Here is a 23170-nt window from a genome sequence, read left to right on the forward strand (position 1 = left end):
TTGGATGGAATAGTTTTTTGAACTTCATGTCACACACCCTTCTTTTCTAATAGTAACGTGCTTTCAGCCAAAAGTTCTTGCAGGCTTCACACAATGGCTTCTATTCACGTCTGAACTTACTATTATACGGTCGCTCTCTAATTGGAACATTGGCCTGGATTTAAGAATAGCCTTAGAAAGGCATTCAAATGGCAATACAGATACCTCTAGTTCCTTCATCCTGTGCTAGTGATGTGGAATGCAAAATAAGTGAAGCAAGTCATTTATCATTCAGTTCAGTTTTCTTAATTGGTACCTGTTGATTGGTATTTTATGTAATTAAATCCGATAGCTTAATTCCATGATCCTTCTGTGTCTTGCTGTGTGACCAGCATGAATCATACTTCCCATGATTCGAAGCTGGTATAAATACTTTTAATGAAAAGAAAGGAGCTTCAAATGTCTGCCTCAGGCATTATACTATCAGAGATACTTTGCAAAACAAACTGCATTTATTTCAACCTTCATTTTAATAAACCTGGGGATAAAATCAACTCATTTATTTACCATTTACCTTTCTGTGCTGTGTTTGCTGCTCATCAAGTCTGAGATGTTTCTATCTCTGGAGACTAAATACATTTATTCTTACAGCAGCCATATTACAAAAATAGGATGTTATGCATATTCTCTCAAGCTCTTCCTCACTCTGCAGGTAGGTAATCTTTGGTAAAGCATGCCTGACTGAATAGCACCCATTTTTAAAATACTGGCTTTAACATTGCCATTTAGATATCTAGTTTTTTTTACTGCAGCACTTCTGGCTTTAGTAAGTAATGGGGATCTTTTTTCAAAATGACTGAATTTTAAAAAAATGGAAAAGGATGAGAAAAAGTGTTATAACTACTTTATAAGGATAATATAAGTATTAAACAAAACTTTATAATGTTGACAGTTGTGCCAATTTTTATTTATAATCACAGTTTCAAGCTCAGTTGGTAGGGTAGTCATTATCTGGTTAAGTTTGATAGTTTCAAAAGTAGAAGCTGATTTTTTTTTCCTGCAAATATATTGCAATATGTTTTTAATATATGCAATGTATTTTAAATTCCCAGATAGTTACACTCCCCTCTTCCCTCAAAAACATCCACTGATACTCCCTCTGACTAAACATTCCAATTATGCTTTTTGCATTTTGACCATTTTTTATGGGAGAATGAAGGGCAGTTCAATGCACTACCTTCACTCCACAGCTGGTTCTGAATTCAGAACATGTTTGTGTGATCACAGATGTTTCTGAATAGTCTTTCTTATGTTCTCAGTGGAACTGCTGCATTTGATTGCAAGCACTGCTCTTAAAAGACATCAAGAAAGATGTGGACCAACTGGACAGTGTCCAGAGGACAGTAATGAGAATAATCAATTCAAAAAGTAAGAAGAAACATTGAGAATGAACCACAGCAAGATTAACGCTACAGAAAAGCTGGACTGAGAAGACAACAGCCTTCAAATACATAAAGAAGAATGAAAGAAGAATGCAATAACATCTTCTTGTCCATTGTGGATACAACAAGAAATAATGACTTTACACTGCATCAGTGTAGACTCAGGTTTTCCATATGTATATAGAAAAAATATAGAGAGAAAAACTTTGCTAGGGTAAAAAAAAGTGAATTACTGAAATGGAGTGCTCAAGAAGGTCTTTAAGGTTAGGTTAAATGATCATCTGTCAGGGAAGATTAGAAAATCTCTTAAAGCAACTTTCAGCTGTAATTTCTATGATTCTACCATTAAATTATCAGTTTTCTTAAAGAGTCAAACATTACCAAGTAAGCTGTCTCGTTCCGTCTGTCAGTCTTAAAGAGAAAATCTGCTTAGTTCAGAACCATTTCTGGTATTTTTATCAGGTATACAAAAGCCAGAGCAACAAAACATATTCAAAATGCCTGACAGAATCTCCAGGTACAGTTACATGCAACTTGTGTCTCACCTTTTGAAAAGAAGCCAAAAAGATTAGGACACTTCCACTCAGTGATGACAGCTCCCCATACAGGTAAGAATGACAGCTCTTTTATTATGTAGAAAACTTGGACTGAACCTAAACTGGGCAATATTCTTCCCTGTTGTGGAATTTAGGAGTTCCAGTCCCTATTCCACCATTTTTTTAGAGAACATTCTAACTCAGTTTTAACATTCTTCACTGGGGAAGATACCCAGATCTTTCAGGTTTTGCTGACAGGCTGGCCAGTCTGGTAAGGAGGGCTTTAAACTAGGAAAGACGGGGGAAGGAAGAGTTATAGAGACCATACAGTTAGCGAAAGAGGGCTCAAGTGGGGATACCTCCAGCAACTGCATGCAGCTAAGGAAGTATCTACAAGACAAGACTACAGGGAAACCTCTTGCACCCCTTCTGGGAAATCAGCATGCTTGATCACCTCCCTGAAATGCCTGTACACCAATGCACGCAGCACGGGGAACAAACAGGAAGAATAAGAGATGTGTGTGCGGTCGCAAGGTCATGATCTCATTGCCATTACAGAGACATGGTGGGATAGCTCGCATGACTGGAGTGCTGTCATGGATGGCTRYRTGCTTTTTCGGAAAGACAGGCCAGGAAAGGGAGGTGGTGGAGTTGCCCTTTACATGAGAGGGCAGCAGGGATGTAYGGAGCTCTGCCTGGGGGTGGATGATGAATCAGCTAAGAGCTTATGGGTGAGGATTAAGGGGCAAGCTAACATGGGTGACACTGTTGTGGACATTTGCTACAGGCCRCCTGTTCAGGAAGAGGAAGTCAATGAGGCCTTCTACAGACAGCTGGAAGTAGCCTCACAATCCCAGGCCCTGGTTCTCATGGGGGACTTCAACCACCCTGATATCTGCTGGAGAGACAACACAGCTAGGCACAAACAGTCCTGGAGGTTCCTGCAGAGCGTTGGTGATAACTTTTTGACACAGGTGGTGGCAGAGCCAGTGAGGAGAGGTGTGCTGCTGGACCTCGTACTAACAGACAAAGAAGGACTGGTTGGAGATGTGAAGGTGGGGGGCAGCCTTGGCTGCAGTGACCATGAGATGGTGGAGTTCAGGATCCTGTGAGGAGGAAGCAGGGCAATGAGTGGAATCGCAATCCTGGAGTTTAGGAGAGCAAACTTTGGCCTCTTCAAGGACCTACTTGGAGGAATCCCATGGGTTAGGGCCCTAGAAGGAAGGGGGATCCAAGAGAGCTRGTTARTATTCAAGCATCACTTCCTCCAAGCTCAAGATCACTGCATCCCTGTGAGTAAGAAATCAAGCAAAGAGGGCAGGAGACCTGCATGGATGAGCAAGGAGCTCCTGGCAMAACTCAACCAGAAGAAGGAGGTCTACAGAAAGTGGRAAGGGGGACAGGCCACTTGGGAGGAATATAGAAATATTGTCAGAGTATGCAGGGATGGGATTAGGAAGGCTAAGGCCCATTTGGAATTAAATCTGGCAAGAGATGTCAAGGACCACAAGAAGGGCTTCTTCAAGTACATCAGTAGCAAAAGGAAGACTAGGGAAAATGGTGGGCCCTTTGCTGAATGGGGTGGGTGCCCTGGTGACGAAGGATGCAGAGAAGGCAGAATTACTGAATGCCTTCTTTGCTTCAGTCTTTACCTCTCAGGCCAGCCCTCAGGAACCCCAGACCCTGGAGGCAAGAGAGAAAGTCTGGAGAGAGGAAGACTTTCCCTTGGTCGAGGAGGATCGGGTTAGAGATCATTTAAGCAAACTTGACACCCACAAATGCATGGGCCCTGATGGGATGCACCCTCGAGTGCYGAGGGAGCTGGCGGACGTTATTGTTAAGCCACTCTCCATCATCTTTGAAAGGTCATGGAGAAACAGGAGAGATGCCTGGAGACTGGAAGAAAGCCAATGTCACCGCGGTCTTCAAAAAGGGCAAGGAGGAGGACCCAGGGAACTACAGGCCAGTCAGCCTCACCTGCATCCCTGGAAAGGTGATAGAGCAGCTCATCCTGGAGGCTATCTCCAAGCATGTGGAGGACAAGAAGGTGATCAGGAGTAGTCAGCATGGCTTCACCAAGGGGAAATCATGCTTAACCAACCTGATAGCCTTCTCTGATGGAATGACTGGCTGGGTAGATGAGGGGAGAGCAGTGGATGTTGTCTCCCTTGACTTGAGGAAGGCTTTTGACACTGTCTCCCATAACATCCTCATAGACAAGCTCAGGAAGTGTGGGCTAGATGAGTGGACAGTGAGGTGGATTGGSAACTGGCTGAATGGCAGAGCTCAGAGGGTTGTGATCAGTGGTACAGAGTCTAGTTGGAGGCCTGTAGCTAGCGGTGTCCCCCAGGGGTCAGTCCTGGGTCCAGTCTTGTTCAASTTCTTCATCAATGACCTGGMTGAAGGGACAGAGTGCACCCTCAGCAAGTTTGCTGASGATACAAAACTGGGAGGAGTGGCTGATCCATCTTTCGAGACACTCAAAAGCTGTCTGGACAGGGTCCTGGGCAACTTGCTCTAGGTGACCCTGCTTGAGCAGGGATTTTGGACTAGATTATTTCCAGAGATCCCTTCCAACCTCAACCATTCTGTGATTTTGTGCATATAAGCACCACCATTCAAGTCAACCTGGCAGTGAAGTATACAACGCAAGCAAGATGCTGAAGGGAAGATTCACAGCTGATAACAAAATCTGATGTGGCTCTGTTGTCATGAATGGAAGGAAGAGTATGCCTGTGTCTGTCCCAGTATAAAATAAGCCCTGTGAAACAGGATAGGGATAAATGTACTTTCTGTCCCTGAGGTTTGTGGTGCACCTGATTGTTTGTTTACAGCTCCTCCCCCAGGTCAACTAATATGCCAAGGCTCCCTTCCCTCTTCTAACCTAAAGAAGGGAGGAATAACTTCTTTTTCTTCCAATTTTCTGTTTAGACTTTAGTGCTGAAGAGAAAACACTGTCACATAATACGTTGAACTGGGTGACAAATAATTCTAGCCACTTCAATGCTAGTCACAGTTTCAATGTATAGATAAGCAATCACTCATTAAGACTATATCACATGAAGTGTGTTTTTTTTTTTAAATGAAAGAGTTCTGTTTTCATAAATAAATTACATTTGTATAAGTTTAGGCTTGAATCTATAAAGTTCATCATGACTCAACAACCTAAAGGCTTTGAGTATTTTATTTAAAGATTGGAGAATTTCACAMAATGTAAAATGAAACAGTTATAAGCTGATAAGGTGTAGAAGTTATCTTAAAAAACTGCTTCTGGGAAAAATCGGTATTATTAGAAATAAAGAGCACAGAAAGATGGTGTTGATTAATCACCAGAAGAAAAATAATAGCATCACATCTTCAAATTGTTTTCCCCTACCACTGTAAAATAATTGATTTCTTACTTTTAACTATTTATAAACAAAATTATTGCTGCATTTTATCCTCTTCAAAAACAAGTTTTAAGGAATTATTTTTGTAGGACTCCTTGTCCTTTTGAAATATTTGTTTTATTAGGGAAATGCTGAACTCAAAATAATGGAATAAATTACACAGCTTCTCACTTCACAGTCAGATCTCACCAATGTGGCAGCAATGGTACTTGTTCATTCTCATGAAGTCTTTTCTTTTCTTTTTCTTTTTTTTTTTTTTAAAGGTAGTACAGTGACCAGAACTGACAACTGTACAGGCAAGGTGACTGGTGAAAATACTCAGCCTCTCTTCTGTAGTTAGTATTTATGAGATTTCCAAATCAGGTAAGCAGTAATAGAACAATTTGTTGCTCTTTCACAGATATGTTCTGAAATCGTGGCTGCTTGGGTTGAATATTATATTGCATGGAGAGAGACAAAATACACAGAAATAAAACTTTTCAGTTCAGAAAGGACAATTCCTCAGGAAAAAAAATCTGTTTTAGTCATATTCTAAAAAAAATCTTAGGAGAAGAAATTTTTTAACTCATATTCCACCTCTACATTCCACCTCAACATAGCTCATTAACATGATACACCTACTACAATTGTATATGTATATATTTTTAAGAAAATATAATTCAGACAGAATTTCCAAGAAGCATATTATATAATACACCAATCAATTTTTTGCTGTAGATCAAGTCAAGTAAGTGAAAAACATTTTACAATCAAATATAATTTCAAAATTCTCATTTTCATATCATTTTACTCTTTCTTTAAAAATAAGTTTAATTTTACTTGTTTGAAAAATGGAAGTGCTTTTCAAATTTAGAATCTGGAAAACAGACACATAGCCTGTTGATTAGTTCTATATTCTAAAATAACTTGCAACAATAAGTATAGTATACTAACAATTAATAATTTTATGTCCTAATCAGTAATCCAAGTCAAATGGTTGAAGTCAGGCTGAGTTAATTATTGTTTTGATCCTGTATAAAAACAGATGGCCATAACCCAAACACACATGAGAGGCTGTGTTACACAGTAGGAGAGTCCGTATCACACCGACTAGTTCCAAGGGGAGACAAAAATGAAGAGTAAAGAACCTTTATCCTGCTTAATTATCTAAACTAGCAGCATTTTAAGAAATAGTTTTTGCTTTCATTAATTTAGAATCTGTATTAAAAATGAATTAAAATTGGTAATTGTAACATAACACTTTGAAGATGGAGAAGACAGCATTACTCAAAATATACGTGAAAATGTGAATTATTTAAAGATTTTAAGTCAGATTTTTTGCAGAAGATAAACAAGTTTTTTATTAAATACATTTAATAGGCCTCTTCTGTGTTTAATTTACAGCATACTGAATGACTATATGTTCTTGAATTTCCAGTTATGGGGATATGTATACATAAAATCTAAACATCACCTCTGAAGATTTTCCTGAGAAAGTTCAAGGGAAATATGCTTGAGAACTACATGCCCACTTACATTTACAGACAGGTGACCTCCCTTTGTTGCTCCATAATCCATCTTCTTGACACACTGCTGTTGCTTGTTGACTAGATTCTAGCTTGAAGCCCTCATTACATTCATATACCAATCTACTGCCCAAAGTGAATTCATTACCTATAACTGAACCATTCCCAGGGGATTCAGGAATACCACAAGATACAGCTAAAAAGAAAGGAAAAGATTTAAAAAAAGTTATTTCCTCATATTAATCAAAACAAAAAAATATTGCCCCATCACTGAAATAATAAACACAGAATAGTAATTTCGACAATTCCATTTGTAAAATTGCAATGAATTTTAAAACATTTCAAAAATGTAAGAATATTTAAAATATTAACAAATACGTTGCAGTGCATCTAAAATAGGCATTTTATAAATCATTACTTTGTTTAATTCAGTCACTGGAGAGATGGAAATTCCAACACAGACTAAGCAATGAAAGGTCAATAGTTTATTTTTTAGGGGAAAAAGAATCTAGAAAGTGTCCAAAGTGATTTGGTCCAATAAGAAATGAACTGGAAACTTCTTAAATGTTTTCTAATACTCTGCTTCCATTTTCTCTGGATTTCTTTCATTACCCATCTACTATAAACAGAACTTCATGTTTGTTTCTTTTTAAACATGTAAGACAATGTTTGACATTTAAGAAATCAGCTTAGCTTTTTTGTCTGATGAGAAAAGCACTTAAATATATACTTAGACCATGAGGAGTTCTACTGAAATTAAGGGCATTATCCAGATACTTACAGTTAAACACTTAATTACATACCTTACTAATTCACTTCAAAATGCAAAATATTATGTGAATTTAGGCCTTATTCATTTTCCATACCATGCAGGAAATTACTAACTTTAAACAGGTGCAATTTTGAGTTCCCTCTGATTCTCATTTCTCTAAAATGGATCTTATGTTTCATTAACAATTGTTTTGAGATTCCAAATTATTATAGCTTTTTGATGCTCCTTCAAAATTGTTCCCCAGACAAGTAATTATTTTTTCAAGTTCACAAAGTTTCATTTCTTTTCCACTTACTGAAGTATGAATAGCATTTAGTTTTTCAGCTTCTTTAGAATTTATTTATATTTTTATCAGAGCTCAGTACAGTGCATTTAACAGTATCTCCTAATATACAATTTTAGGATAGGGTATAATTCCAGAAATATCAATCTCAGTCACCTTTAGGTTTCCAAGACTCGATTGCCTTCTGCCACACAACTCACCTTCCTTGATTTTGATAACAAAAGGAAGTAAGGTAAATCTTTGGTAAGCTTTTATTTAAAATGCTACACTTTGTTTAAAATGGTTATTTATCCACAAAGATTAACTCGATGCTTGTGTAAGTCAGTAATGCTGGTAAAGAATTTACATTTGCCCTGTGGCACTTTTGAAGGTAAAAGTCATAGCATTATTTTCTCTGAAAATATTTTATTTTTTGTAAAATGGTAACTTGGAGCACAGAACACACCACAATATTAGAATGAATCTATTTAAAGATTTCATAACCCAATGTATATGTTTATAGAATCACTAGCCTCTCTGAGTCTAGCATCCAGTTTATTAATCTTCAGTAAATACACTGAATAAAGATGAAACAGTTTTGAAGCTTTCATTTCTACATATATAACAACCCAGGGAGGAGTTCTGCAAATGTCTGTTCCATATATACAAATCTATATCTATATATCTTTTATATATATATATATATATATATATATATATATTCAATTGTAAGACGCTATTCAACAATTTAACAGTCACAAAGTCCTGTGGGTATTTGTTCCCTTCCTCTTGGAACTGTGAAGTATTATTTAATAAGATCAATATATTACAAAGGAAGAAATGACAGACTGTGTCTGAAATCTGTTAAACATAGGTGAAGATAAGTATAAAAAAATTGTCTAATTTTTGTTATCATTTACCTGATTCAATGAAAATGATTAATTTCACAACACATTGTCATGGTACCATAAACATCATCCTAAAGGTTGTCTTCAATATTCCAAAGTTGTCACATTTGATGCATTTAAATTAAATACAACACAGTGTTTTGCATATGATTATAATGAAGAAAGGTAGGCAGTATAAAATGATAAATGGTTAGTTCATTTCAGTTGTTTGCTTCCATCTGGAATCTGTCACTTTGCAAATAGAACTAGAACTGAAGAAATATTGAAAAATAAGCTGCTTCCTTTGTAACACATCTTATTGGCACTTTTTGGCACCCTAACCAGAGCCACTCTTGTCTTCTCATAATTGAGTATTTCTCCTTCAACGGGCAAAGGCTGAGCCTCCTGCCACTACAAAGGGTAGAAATGGGACAGAGAAAGGGCAGAGAGAGAAAGGTGAGAAGGAAGTGGTTCTGGAGACCCATCTTGGATGCTCTTGATGCTGTTTGAGAAAATGGAGAAGGGAAGGGTAAAAGCTGCTGCTGCTGCTGGCAGTCACACTGGTACACTGCCCAGGTCATAAGCATCAGTTATGCCAGGTCTGACGTACTATCCTGTGTACTAAAGCACCTCAAAATCCACGCCTCCTGTCAAACTTCACCACTTTTACTCTATCGTACCACAGTCCTTACCATCTCTTCTCTTTCTACCTAGACTGCTGATGAGGACTTTTGTATTGTTACAATGTGAGGTCATTCCTGCTGCTGCTTTAGTTATTAATCAGAAAAGGTGGCACTGCCCCTGTTACAGTCTGGCTGGCTGTCTCTCCCCAAGAAATTGGGATTGGAAAGAAATATTCCTGCTGCTATTAATTTCCTGAGGCTGCTAATGGCTTCTAGAACAGTAGTATCCAAACAAAACATTTTAGCACTGTTAGTGTCACTAAATAACAAATACTTTAATGTTTGAAGTAAAGTTACCTGAAGAAAACTCACTGAAATGGCATATGCTCTTTTGACAATTGAAACAATGTCTCTCCTGACACATATTTAAGTATATTGAACCTTTCAGAATCCCAAACGATTGCTAAAATGACATACTGATTTCAGGAAATCTTCCAATTTGAGGAACTGTCCATGTGCTTCTAAGGTCAATGATTGGATAAGACTCCCAGGTTCCAGCTGAGAGATGTGTATTTAGAATGTGAAAAATATACAGCTCAACCTTAATTGTCTCTATTATCTTGCACATCATAAAGATATACTTCCAAAGAACAGGTAATCAATGCAAGCTGAAAACCCTTTTACTATCTAGAAACTGGGATGCAACTTTAATTTACTTAAATATTCCACATGTGTTACTGAAATTTATTTCTTATCAAAATCAGTAAATAAGTAAAATTTATGGCAATCCTTTAAAATACCTATATATCTTTAATATATATCTTTTATGTATTATTCATATATAGTGCATGCAAATTCACTGCATACACAAAAGAGGCTGGAGATGGCATTATAGTCAAAAATTAGAGCTCACTGAGTTCCATACACTGGAAAACCCTTAAATTTAACGCACATGCATTTATCAGCTAGTGACCTGTTTCTGGCATCAAACATACTGCTAAGAGAGGTGTTTAAATTCCCTATAAATTAGAGGGAGGAGTTTGAAGCAGTTTGATGGTCCCTAGATTCAGGGCTCTGGGCAAACTGCAAAGGGATATCCTCAAGCCAGTTTTCTAAAAATAATTCTGAAGCCTTCCATCCCAGGGCAGAGACAGAACCCAGTTATGGTCCTGGAACCTTACCTTGGGTCAGCACAGCAAGAAAAAAAAACAACAACCCAAGTATCTCCAGCTCAACCATACGGTTCTATTCATTTCAGCAAGCACAGAGCTATCTATAGTGACAATACTTAGAATGAAGGTTTTAAGCAGAAAATTGAACATCATGTATATTTTGTCATTACCCTGTCATAAGTTTTAAGCTTTTCCAAATACCTAGGATCCAGAGTAGGGAACTCCTTCCTTAAAGTAGGTACCTCTAGTTTTCTTTCACAAATCTATGAGGGAGTCTCCATTTCATTCTCAAATGGTGCACCTGAAGAGCAGCCCAGTGTTCTTCAAGGCTTTTAAAGTTATTCTTACATCTTTTAGGAATGAGTGGGAGAAAAAAACAAAGCCAAAGGCTGAGTCCTGTATATGAAGAACAGACGGGACAAGGAAGGGTATTTACACTTGCCTCTCAGAGGGAGCGCTGCCACCCTGCCGCCCTCCCACTGCCACCACGTCTCAGACTCCTGACCCCCCACCCCTCCTGATCCATATGACCCTGACAATTCCTTCTTGCTTTCAGTTTTTGATTCTATATACTCTTCTTGCCAAGCTTTTCTCCTATTTTCTCTTATTATCTAGTTCATCTCAGAGCCTCAGCCTTCTTTTCCTGTTCTCCCCATGTATGAGGATCTGGATATGAGCTAGACAGTGACTAAGATGGCATAAGTGGTTCCCAGGATCGTTAATAGGGTCTTTATCATTTTCTCTCAGCAGCTATCTATGGAGAGCAATAGCATCAAAATGGCTTCCAAAGGCGAATCATATCAGCACTCTCCAGATATGCTTTTGATAGGAAGTTTTGCTTTGGTCCAGGCTCAGGGAAATGTCCTTGGGCCACTGCGTTACCACTTATGGATCAGATGTAGATTCAGTTGTTGAGCAATGTTCTTCTACTTCAAATACACACTAAGGACGTAGGAAACTAAGATTCAATCACCGCATGTGCTACATCCCTTCAGAATGCCCTAATGATCACATTTTAAGCCACTTTGTATTCCTTACCCTGCCTTTTTAATTGCGTAACCCATCAAAACTAATTCAAACCTAATTATTTGCCAGAGGGAGAATGAAGGCAGGTATCTTCCTCAATAGGCCAATGAATACAACAGTAATCAGGGCATGAATTGTCCCAGGTTACTGTTACTACATCAAAAAAATAGATATATTTTTGCCAGTGACTAATCCATCTGAAAGTCATACGTTATTTTTAGTAAACTACCGTGGCATATACCACCAGGCATATTTGAAAAGAAAATAGTGATCTCTGATTCACAAGTTTCCACGCTCAGAGGAAACATCAAGATATCAATGTTCTACCAGAGGAAGCACATTTAAAACAGTTAAGAAATCTTATAAAAATATGCAACCAAGAGACCAGCCTGGAAATTTTCAGTCTCAGAAGTGAAAACAATAAGCGAGAATGCGAGGTTATAAAAAAAAAAATGTGTGAGTGATTGTGTAAGAATTAGAATTCTCTCTGATCATAAATATTTTGAGTTTAGCTTGACTCATTTTTTTCTCTTGCTTCAGCAAATGAAAGTAAAGATAATAACAGTAAGTTACAATTCCCCAGACAGAAGTCAAGTTCTTTATATATTGCCCAGAACATTATTATATGTATCTGCATTTGATAAAACYGGAGTTGAAAAATATCATCTGATCCTACCAGACTAACCCAAATTAGAGATGTGTTTATATTAAAATTGATATTGTTATATTACATGTGTAACAGAGAACTTCTCTTTTCTGATAATGAATGCAATCAAACTTGATTTCAAGCATTAATTGAGGCACAGTCATGATGCTTAATTACAAATGTAACCCTGTGAGATCAATTTTACAGGAATTTCAGACAATTACAGGCATTTTTATTGGGAAATATCCCATAATGAAATCCATGAGCTGGACCAAATGCCTAATTTTAATCAATTTTGATAACAGATACTTAATGTATTTAGAAAAATACTTTACATTTTAGAGTTTGTTGAAAAAATATATGCTTCCTCCAGATACCAAAGTTGGAATAATAGCTCCAGATTTGTAATAGTGAAATATTAAAACTAAGGAATCCTACATTCGCAAGAAGTTGCTGGTAAAGATTATCCTCACTCCCTATGCCCAATATCTTTTTTCCTCTACTGCTAAGAGAAATCTATATACCCTCAGTCATACACATACTGCCAAAATTACAAATACTGCTTAAAATGAAAGAAAAAATGTATTTGTGAGCATGCTGCATTTCTAATGTGTCACAGATACACACACTTGCACATAGTGACAAAACAGCACAGATAGACTCAGTGTCTGAAGCATTTTATAACTTTGTCAAGTCTGCTTAATTTTTGTTCAGACTTTATTACTTTTTGGGACCCTTTCTCCACTGGTCATCCATAATCAGTTTCTAGGACCTCATGTCAATACTTGTACATATCCGCACATTCTTCCTTCTGCTTTCTGTGAATTATCCCATTTTGCCCCCTCTATTTGAAGACTTTTTTCTTAAATTGTTCAAAAAACTATTCTCCCTCACACTCAGAACTCTTCCAACCTTCACATACCTCATTACTTTTACACCTAGTTTTCAAAGTTAGAATGGCTAATGTAAAAAACAAAAATGTAAAAGAAAAACACATAAAAATCAGACTGTTCTGAAAAAAAGGAAGCAGCTAAGGAAAAAATACAGGTCTTTATTCTAGCATTTTCCAGGTTTACAGAACTTTGAAATCTTATAAATTTATGCATTCCTTAAATATTTCTCTAGACCTTTAAAAATAAAGTGAACCCCTGCCTTTACCTAAATTTCACCATATGAAAGAATCACACTAATACTCGAAGAATTCTGAAGTGCTGGGACATCATATTTTCATTATACAGGCCTCTGCTATTTGGTTGAACAATATTAGTAGTAATAGCAGGCTGCCATCATCTGGGTGGATCAGAAGTAGAAAGGTATGGGGTAAATTTGCAAATAATTGCTGACAGCTGAGGAACCATGAGATCTTAAATTCTATTGTAGGTACTAGGGAAAAGTATGATACAGTGGGTCCTACAGCTTATGACCTCAACTCCTCAGCCTAACAAGCACACAGAGTACTGTCCCTGTCCTCAGATGTTCAAAGAACCTGAGCTCTGGAGTAAGACACCTAAATTTCTCGGGTCATTGATGGCTAGTCAGCAGAACAGCTTCCAAAGTTTCACTGCCAGTATTGATTAAATAATGAAGACGGAGTGTAGCCATATAGGGCTTGACTTGTTTCTTCTCCCATTGTCTAGAGCTATGTGAAACATTCTCAGACCTCTGAGTCACCTGACAGGACTGCTGGATATAACACAGGGGCTTGTGTCTTTCTGGACTGGCAGTTGGAGGACAGGTAAAATACTTTAGAGTGCCTCAAATGACACTACACCACATTTAAGCAAATTAATATATATGATATAGATGGATTTTGCAAAGTCCTTCTCCTCTACCCTAAATTCTTGATCTTATCTAACACACAACTCTTTACCCTTCAATAGCAATAACCGCTTACCGAATAATGTGTGAAAAAGTATTTTTACCTAAAAATAACTGTGCCTAACTGCTTTGTACTACTTTATGCTATTCTTTTTCTCTGTAATTTGTGAGTTGGTTTTCATACAGGTAAAATTTTAAACATTTGACAAATGGTAACTAGTCTTAACAGATGTCTGGAACAGGCTAGGATAGACCCAAGTTATATCCAGAATACATAAAAAAAGCAGAATTTACAAAGTATGGCTTAAAAGAACTGTTAACAAAATAATATGCTAATCAAATTAATGCTTGAAAATCAAATTAATGCCTGAAAACTACTGCATTTGCAAAAAAAAGTTCTGTAATACAAAATACTGTTAGCTGTGGAATGTTTGAAGATACATTTTTTATTAAATTGAGAAGTACAGAAGATGTATTTTTCACTTGGTCCCTATTTAACTGCATTAATGTAGTTTTTAATCCTACTGTTCTGGACACATTAAGCACATGAGTCAATATGCAGTTGGATAAACTCATGATGTCAACATTATTTGCAATTAAATCATAGAAGCATATCCAACAAGAAAACAATACCTTACCTTGGCAGATTGGCACAGGAGAATCCCACTGATACATGCCATTTTGGTGACGCCTACACGTTGCATTGTTGTGACCAATCATTCTATATCCAGGTTTGCAGTAATAATGAACTTTACTTCCAGCTGGACCACCTGTTTTATTTACAATTCCACCATTCCTCAAGATGGGGTTTAAGCTGCAGTAGGGAGCTACATGCCAAAAAAAGGACAATAATATTAAAAACACTTAAAAGTTACTTAATTCACAATGTTCATACTATTTATGACACATGAAAACTTTGTATGCAGTTAAAATTAGTACAGAATTCTTCACATTACTATTGAAATTCTCAGTGATGATTCAGACTTCTTACGCGGAAATATCATGAAGTTCAGAAACCTAGCTTATATCTCCAAAACACTTAACGCTATTCCACATGAGGAAACTACAGTCAGGAAATATATGGCTTGTTCAGCAAGTCAGATAATTCCCATTACTAAATGGCCTACCTCAAAATTTGGTAACTTTATAAATATAAAACTGTTCTTTGAGGTACAAAATATACACTATAAATTTCAATGGTTATTATTAAAAAATTCCAAACCTCTTAGACAGCTAGGTCAAAAATTAAACACTTTTCCAAATAATACATTAAAAATTTAGAGGACAGAGTACCATATTTGGGATCATTCAATGTAATTTTTCATGTTAAAATCTATGTAAATGTTTTACATACATGTCCTCCCAGAGATATTACATGGTAATTGGATTAAATTTTTACCAAAATAATGTCTCTRAGGTGACTGCATCTTCTTAAATGCTGAATACGCAGTGCATCTAAAATAAGATAAAATGCACTCTTTTAAACCTAAGCTTTGAAATGAATGTAACCATAGCTGGAGCATTAATCACTACAAATACTGTTCATGGACAGGCCTTCCTGATCATTATACTCCTCAAGAACTTATAACATAAAGATGAAAAGTTTATGCCTGTACTAAGGAAGTCAAAAATCTTATAAAATATGTATTCCTGTCAAAAAGTGAGTAATACAGACTTTTTTTTGCTTGTTTTCTTTTAACAGGGTTGCAATACCTGTATGTAAGGAAGGAATATGATTACCCAGACTAGGATGCAGGTCAAGCAAAAGTACAGCATGGTTTGACAAATGTGTGGAGCCTAATACAAATCTATTTGTTGCATGTAATCATTTTTAACATCAGATAAAAGCAATGTAAAAGCAGTGTAAAAAAATCATCCTGACTTTATAATGACATACAAGCTACTGGATGCTGTCAGGCTCACAGAGATTAGTATCCTGTCAGAACAAGCATGGTAGGGCCATAACTTGCTGAAAATAGACCTGGCTGAACATCCACCACTGAAATAAGACTATGTACATTCTTCACAGAGTAAGACCAGTGCAGAACTGTCCTGATAACTAAAACATCAATACCAAGAACTCTGAGAGTGTAACTGCTACTACAACACTAACTCTCCATATCATGTTGTAATGTTTCTTAGGCATACCATGATGTATATATATCATTCTTGATAGACATTTATCCAGACAAGTTGTGATTATATTTCACAAATGTATAATTACAGAAGTTGGCTTACATCTGTAATGCTCTTTTCTTTTATATGTTTCTTGTGCATAGCCTGGACTTCCTTCCCTCAGTTTTCAAAATCTAGCTCTCTATTTGGATTTTTAATGAATTTTCTGGGGTGGCATGAAGTTTAGCAATTCAAATGTTTGAAAAAGGAAAGATGCATTTTTTTGAGTTAAGCTGCATTCTTGCCGTCAACCTGGTCCAAATTAAGGCTTTGCAAAATAAAGTCTTTGAAAAGCCTTACACCATTTAAACTGTTTACTTTACTTGGTTTTAAAAATTCAATTGATAATATAACAACAAAAAAACCCTACTTCCTTGCTGTCCACAGTCTTTTCATATATTATCAGCGAACCTGCAACAAACCAGAAATGTATTGCAGGTAAAACTAACTGAAAGAAATGGAAAACACACAATCTAGTTAGCAATAGTTAAATGAATATAGTGATTATTTGATATTATTAACAATGCAGGTAGGTAATTACTGTAAGGATATGTGGAATGTGAGAGCATCTGCATTATTAAGGTTATCTGATCAAAGACCTTTCCAGGGCAAGGAAAGGGGGGAAGCCATAAACAAAACACATGGAGACACAAATGTGACAGAAAAGGGATAACAGAAATAACGGCAAAGACCAAAAGTCTCTAGTCACTAACTGATGGACCATTAAGAAATTGCTGACATGGCCAACCTGGACTTTGTAAAGAAGGAAGAAACAAGACAAAGATCACTATTTTTAGGTAAGAGGGGGGCCCGCGGGACTATGCAAAACTTTCTAAGGAATATTTGGGGGAAAGGGATTGTGCAGGAACAAGGAGGGGACTAGAGAGGTGTATAAAAGAGGCTGGACACCTGTAAGCCATTGCTAGTCAGTACACTTGTCTGACCAACCTGTGTGCCTGATCACTGCAGTCTAGCCTATCTTCATATTAAATCCTTTCTTAACTATCTTTCTGTRTAATCTCATGCTTTGTCCCATGTGTGAGTGCTGTCAGGTCTAGGTGCCAGCAACTGGAGAGACATGGGTGAATCTGAGCCAAGCAACTGGAGTGAGACCTCGGGTGAAGGGTCCTAGCAACAGTAGTTTGTGGTACTATGGGATTATGGGGCTGTGTGTCAGGAATGTCAGCTACTGGGGGGACCAGTGTGAGTGAAGTTGGGCCAGCAACTGGAGTCAGACCTTGGGTGATTGTGGCACCTGTGCCTGTGGTGCAAGCAACTGGCGCGAGGGAGGGTCCCACCATCAGCCACTGGCACAGGACCCAGGGCTGTAGGGCCTGCAGGTCTGGGGGGGCAGAGTGAAAGTGAAGTCAGCGTCTCAGCATCAACAGCTGGAGCAGGGACCACAGGTCGCAGTGCCTGTGTGCCTGGGCACTAGCTACTGGGGAAGCCGGAGCGTCTGTATTTTCCCCTAACCTGGGGTGTGTGTGTGTGTGTAATTCACTAGAAACTTCAAGCTGGACTAGCCAGCAAGTAGGAGGCCTGTGCAGTGGGTAAAGAGGCCCACGAGCTGGGCAAGGATATCAGATGCACAGAGGGACCATACAGATATTTGAGGGATCCGCAAGCGTGCGTGTGCTTGTGAATTAGAGAGTGAAGGCCTATGTGTGTGTGTTTTCACTTGTGAATGTCAATCTTTACTAGCTGGAAAGTAGGAAGGGGACTCGGCTATCTATGCTTACGTCTACGTGAGTTCTGGTAACGTTATACATGGGTCTTGTTGAAAGCAGAGCCTTGTCTGTAGCAGTCTGTGTACCCAGCTGTGTCTATGTCCTCTGTGTGCGCGTGCGTGTGTCTGGGATATGCGCTCAGCCTCACTTCTGGTTGAGCCTGCAAACAGGAGAGCAGCAGCTGTGACCATCGGCCTGGGATGAAGAGACCTGCGGGTTCCCAGGCGCACCAGGCTGGGCTCCAGCGGCTGGGCAGGAGAGATCCCTGGGCCCCGCAGCCTGCCCAAGGCAGCGACCCTCCACCACCCTTAACAATTACTACTGTGTTTGACAATGAACGGCTCATTTATTTAGTAGTCAAGAGTCTGCCAGCCTGGGTTTAGGATTGCCTCAAAGCATAATGATTTCCYAGGCACTTCACAAAGCAGTATACAAAATGTAGGAAACAGAAGTAACTCACAGAAATATTTACACTCAGTATTAATGCATCAGCTTACAGATTTCCATTCCTGCACTATGGCTGATAAAACGCAGTACTACAATATGTTCAGCCTATGGTATATTTATAAATTCAGGAGGCACCATTGTTTACATCGGGAGGCACATTGTTGACAAATTCCAGAGCTTTTTCTCTATGTGATCTCAAGATATTTAACGGATAATCTCCATTCCTTCCATCATCTTCCTGAATGTTTCCTGTTATTAGAAGTGTTTTTCATGGACGGGTTTAGTTTTGAAAGACTGTGTCAGCTTAGTTTCATATCTACTTTCCGATTCCATTGTAAGCATGGTGTTTTGTGAAAGGGAAAATAAGAAACGTTTTCAATTTTATTATAACATTGTGTGGAGAATTCCACAACATTTTTCTTTTGGGAAGAGAGGTTTACTAGCACCATCTTAAGTGGATTCTTCTTCCAGGAAAGTAACATGTTCTTGGCACCACCATGATGATTCCTTGGAATGAAGACAATGTGGGTGTTGCAAATATGGTATCATATAAATCCCATGTAACACTTAAGTGAGCTTGAGTTTGGAGATTAGTCTACCCTAAGGTCCACCTATGATATCAGTTATCACCTAAAGATAAATTTCTGTTCACTCATCTCAGAGAAGCCACAGGATTGATTGATATTTCTATGAAATGGATCAAAGTTAAGGCTTCTAAGAAAACCCAGCCCACATAAAAGCAGTAAAACTAGGTCCTACATTAAAGACTCTAAAAAATGTTGGTTTCTGTTGGTATTCTATTAAAGATTTACAGTTCTTAATTAAGCAGCATTATTTCTACTTGAAACGCTTTTTGCATACATTCTCTCACTTGGGGAATTAACTGAAAAGAACTAAACCATAAAGGAAAAACTGGGATGAAAATTAATAACCTAAGATGGTCCAGTAAAAAGTCTGGGGGCATGCTTTATATTCCTTATAAGCACACTGACATTGTTACATACCTAACTCAATGAATTCAATTACTGAAATAATCTTGAAATTTAAAGGGGATATGACATTTAAAGAAGCAAAATAAACACAGCTTAATTTACTTTTAACCTATTAAAGAAAAAGGATATTGCCCGTTAAGACCAAAGGCTTCTGCTGGTACTTCAAGTAATCTCTTAAGCACTATTTCATTTTAAATATCTGAAGAGAGTTTAAGAATAGCAGGTGAGGCTTAAACATAAAAACAAAAACAAAACTCCAGATTGATCCCCTCAGTACTGCAATTTCAAATAGAAAATATTTACTGTTTGACTTGTAACCCTATAGCCCAGTACATTATCACCTTTGCTAGTAACAAGTCAAAGGCTTTATACTGAGTTTGCAAGTCCTCAAGACTAAGGCTTGTCAGGATTGCTCTGTCTTAACTTTTCTTGACCTGCTTGAAGCTTTGCTTTTACTTTATTTAACTTTAACAGAAAGTTTTCTTCTGACCAGGTGGGTATGCCCAATTTGTTTTGCTTATCTTTGTATGGTAAAATCATAGCTTTATACAGGTAGTTGTAATAAGTAGCTATTCTGTGCAGAATAAGGTATTCATGATTCTAGCATAATGATGTAGCGTAGAGAAATACAGGCTTGGAATGATAGCAGAGGACTTGAGAATAAGAACAACAGGATGCGGTGTAGAGGAGTAGAGGCATGGGATGATAAGAGATGGGGCACAGTTTGGCACCCCAAAAGCTATATGCAGCTCATCAGTGGTCAGTTATAAAGACACAGGCCTGGACCCAGACAAAAATGATTTTCAGGAGTAAGCAAAAGAACAAAGGAATAGTAGCTAGCATATATAAAATGCACCACATACAGTAAAATCTGATCTAATTTGAACTTGCAGACCAATGAAGAGCAAGGTGTAAAGCATGTTAGCAAACATGAAATTAACCCCTAGTGCATCCTGGAGTGAGGGAGCAGAAACCATCAGCATCACACTCCTCCCAGTGAAGGGCTCCAGATGCTGATACCTGCTGTACCTCCCCCACAACACACATGCACCAGACTGAAGCCATTGATCCTAACACCCAAAGGAGCAGTGAAGGAATGACTGTAGCACCAGCAGAAGGAGTAGATAGTTGGAACTGTGTATATAACAATTCTAACTGTATTATTTTTCAGTATAGTAGCATTCATTTCTTTTTTCTTTCTTCTTTTTTTTCTGTAACCATTTAAATTGGACTAGTAATTCTTTGATTAGAATGTTAAGAATTCACTTATACTAGCTGTACATTCTTGGCTAGACATATAAAGTATGCTTCCTTTTTGCCCATAGCAAGATTTTGAGCATAACAGGTTGTGCTATTTTATTTGGATTACAGGTGAACTTACTGCTATTTTTTTTCAGCTGTGGTAATTCTAGCAATATATAGTATATATGAACCTTCAAAGAGATTAATTTTAAAACGGCATGAAATATGGAACATTCAGCCTGCTGAGTTACAGAAAATGATGCCAATCTACAGAGAAATCATTAGTGGGGGCACAGGGGAATTCTGTCTGTCTTAATTGTTGTTTATTTTGCAACAACTAACAATGCCCAGAGCCCAAAGGCATAGTTCAGAAAAAACAAACAAACATTTTTTGAACTAAGAAGAAGAAACTGATGCAAGAAACCAAGAGGAATACAAAATGGCAATACTGCTCAGCAGTTACCTCTACATTACTTTGGCAAATATACTTAAGTCCTAATGGCTATTATTGCAAATCTCTTACAGGAATCCATATCCTCCTGACCTGGCCATCTTTATTCTCCCTTTAGAGATTCCTATATATCTGCTGCTTTCAGCCATCACTGCTGCCTACTGTTACCATTACTTACTTCTAGTGCCACCCCAAGGGTGGCACTGACTCAATGGCAGCAGCTGCATGGGACTGGAGGAAGTAGGGAAGGAGAGATCTGGGAACTGAGATGTCTTAATACAACTCTGTGACCACCAGACATTGTGAAAGTTAAAGTTCATACATGGAAATAAAGCTACGTTTGACTGGGTAGGAAGACAATAACTAGATAAAAGAGAGCAAGAAACTTCAGTGCAAGTGTAATGGCTTAAGAGGCAGGGGAAGAACAGTTAGGACCAATTATGCAAAGAGACAGGAAGAAGGAAAGGATGGATTGGAGACTAAGAGCCAGTGGTGGAAAAGAGAGAAAGAGAAGGACCTCGTTAGCTATTAGAAGAAATGGTAACATCAGAAGAAAAGGATTCTTGGCTCAATGTATCAGAGACTGAGATTACGTCCAGTTAAAAATGTGATGCAGGGAAAAGAGACTTGAAGGAAAAATACATAAAACCAACTGAGATTCACTAGTGGGAGACAGAGAAGGAGATAATCGTGGACTGAAGCAAGGAAGAAGGGAGACAGTGGATTAGGGGAGACTGATATTGTAAAAGGGAAGCAAGGGAAACTAAGATGGGAAGATAGAGGGGAAAGAAAGATGGGCAGATAGAAGGGAGAGAACACCACTAAAAGTAGACTGGGGTTCCGGAGGAGGGGTGGGACAAAGCTGGAGATCAGACAGAAAGGTTGAAGAGTACAGCAAGATTGGCTTTGCAAAAGTATTTTGACTAGAATAAGTGTCATGATTGGGATAAAGGAGATATGGTAGGTATGACTGCATGAGAAGTGAGAGGTGAATTCCTTGAAATGCAATTAACCATTCAACAGAGGGCAATAAGGAAAGGATCACGCACATCAGAAAAAGGCTGTGCCCAAGGATTACCAAGTCTTATAATTCCATGGTTGCTACCAGTATCCCTGAAACTGAGCATTCTCTTTCACTGAACTGACCAAAAAGTGGATGAAACATACTACTGCCACCAGCAGCGCTACTAACAACAGGTATCTGTGTACATGTCTAAGTACGGCTGATAAACCATGTTTGCCCATGATATCATAAACTCATATATCTCCCCATGACAGAATATCTGAAACTGTTTGCTTTCCCATAGAACTTATTAAATACTTAGAAAAGAATTGAAAACAACAGTTCAACAAGAAAAAGGAAGAATATTATTAGGCTGAAAAGAATTCAGAAGTTAGGAAAGGAGAAGATTCAGGTGCACTTGCAAATTTAAGTTCATTTATGCATGTGCATGTCTGTATGATACTTTGAGTAAGTTGATGATCATAGAGTATTCTTGGACAGGATGACTGCTTCAGAGGATAGAGAAAGGATGCTGCTCATTCTGTCAAAATATTTACTCTTTTTTCTTTTTCCATTCTAATTGTTTAAAATGAGTTCCTGGACCTTATTAGCTGTGAACTACTCAGACATTGTTTAAAGATATAATTTGTGTATTTTCTACAGTGTCTGTCAACATATTATCTGGGTATTTAATAAACACTAACTTACATATCTTCACAAAATGTCATTAAAACAAAAATCATTGTTCTTATCCCCATTTTACAGACAGAAACTTCAAATGCAAAGAATTTAAAACACTCAAATTTTGACTATTTGGGATAACCAGGATCTGATTTTTCCACCTTCTTAGCATTATATGCTAAAACACAGTTCCCACTGACTTCAGTTGCAGCTGTAAGCACTCAASACTTCTGTAATTCAGATTTAAAAGTACGATAGCAGTCACAAAAGCTCAGTTCCTATTCCTTAGTACTTCACAGAATCACAGAATGGTTGAGGTTGGAAGGGACCTCTGGAGATCATCTAGTCCAACCCCCCTGCTCAAGCAGGGTCACCTAGAGCACATTGCACAGGAT

At 37.8% G+C, this 23170-nt stretch overlaps 1 protein-coding gene across 1 annotated transcript in view; it reads right to left on the minus strand.

The window, feature by feature from the left end:
• The window catches only part of LOC112972101 (CUB and sushi domain-containing protein 1), a 579349-nt gene that overhangs the window by 93427 nt on the left and 462752 nt on the right, over positions 1-23170 (minus strand). Inside the window, exons 27-28 of the mRNA XM_026078182.1 lie at positions 14696-14884; positions 6862-7047 (exon numbers count right to left, since the gene is read on the minus strand). Coding sequence (XP_025933967.1) covers positions 6862-7047; positions 14696-14884 — 375 coding nt within the window. The remainder of the gene's footprint in view (positions 1-6861; positions 7048-14695; positions 14885-23170) is intronic.

This window comes from Apteryx rowi, unplaced genomic scaffold, assembly GCF_003343035.1.
Source record: "Apteryx rowi isolate R43461 unplaced genomic scaffold, aptRow1 scaffold_474, whole genome shotgun sequence".
Lineage (NCBI taxonomy): Eukaryota > Metazoa > Chordata > Aves > Apterygiformes > Apterygidae > Apteryx > Apteryx rowi.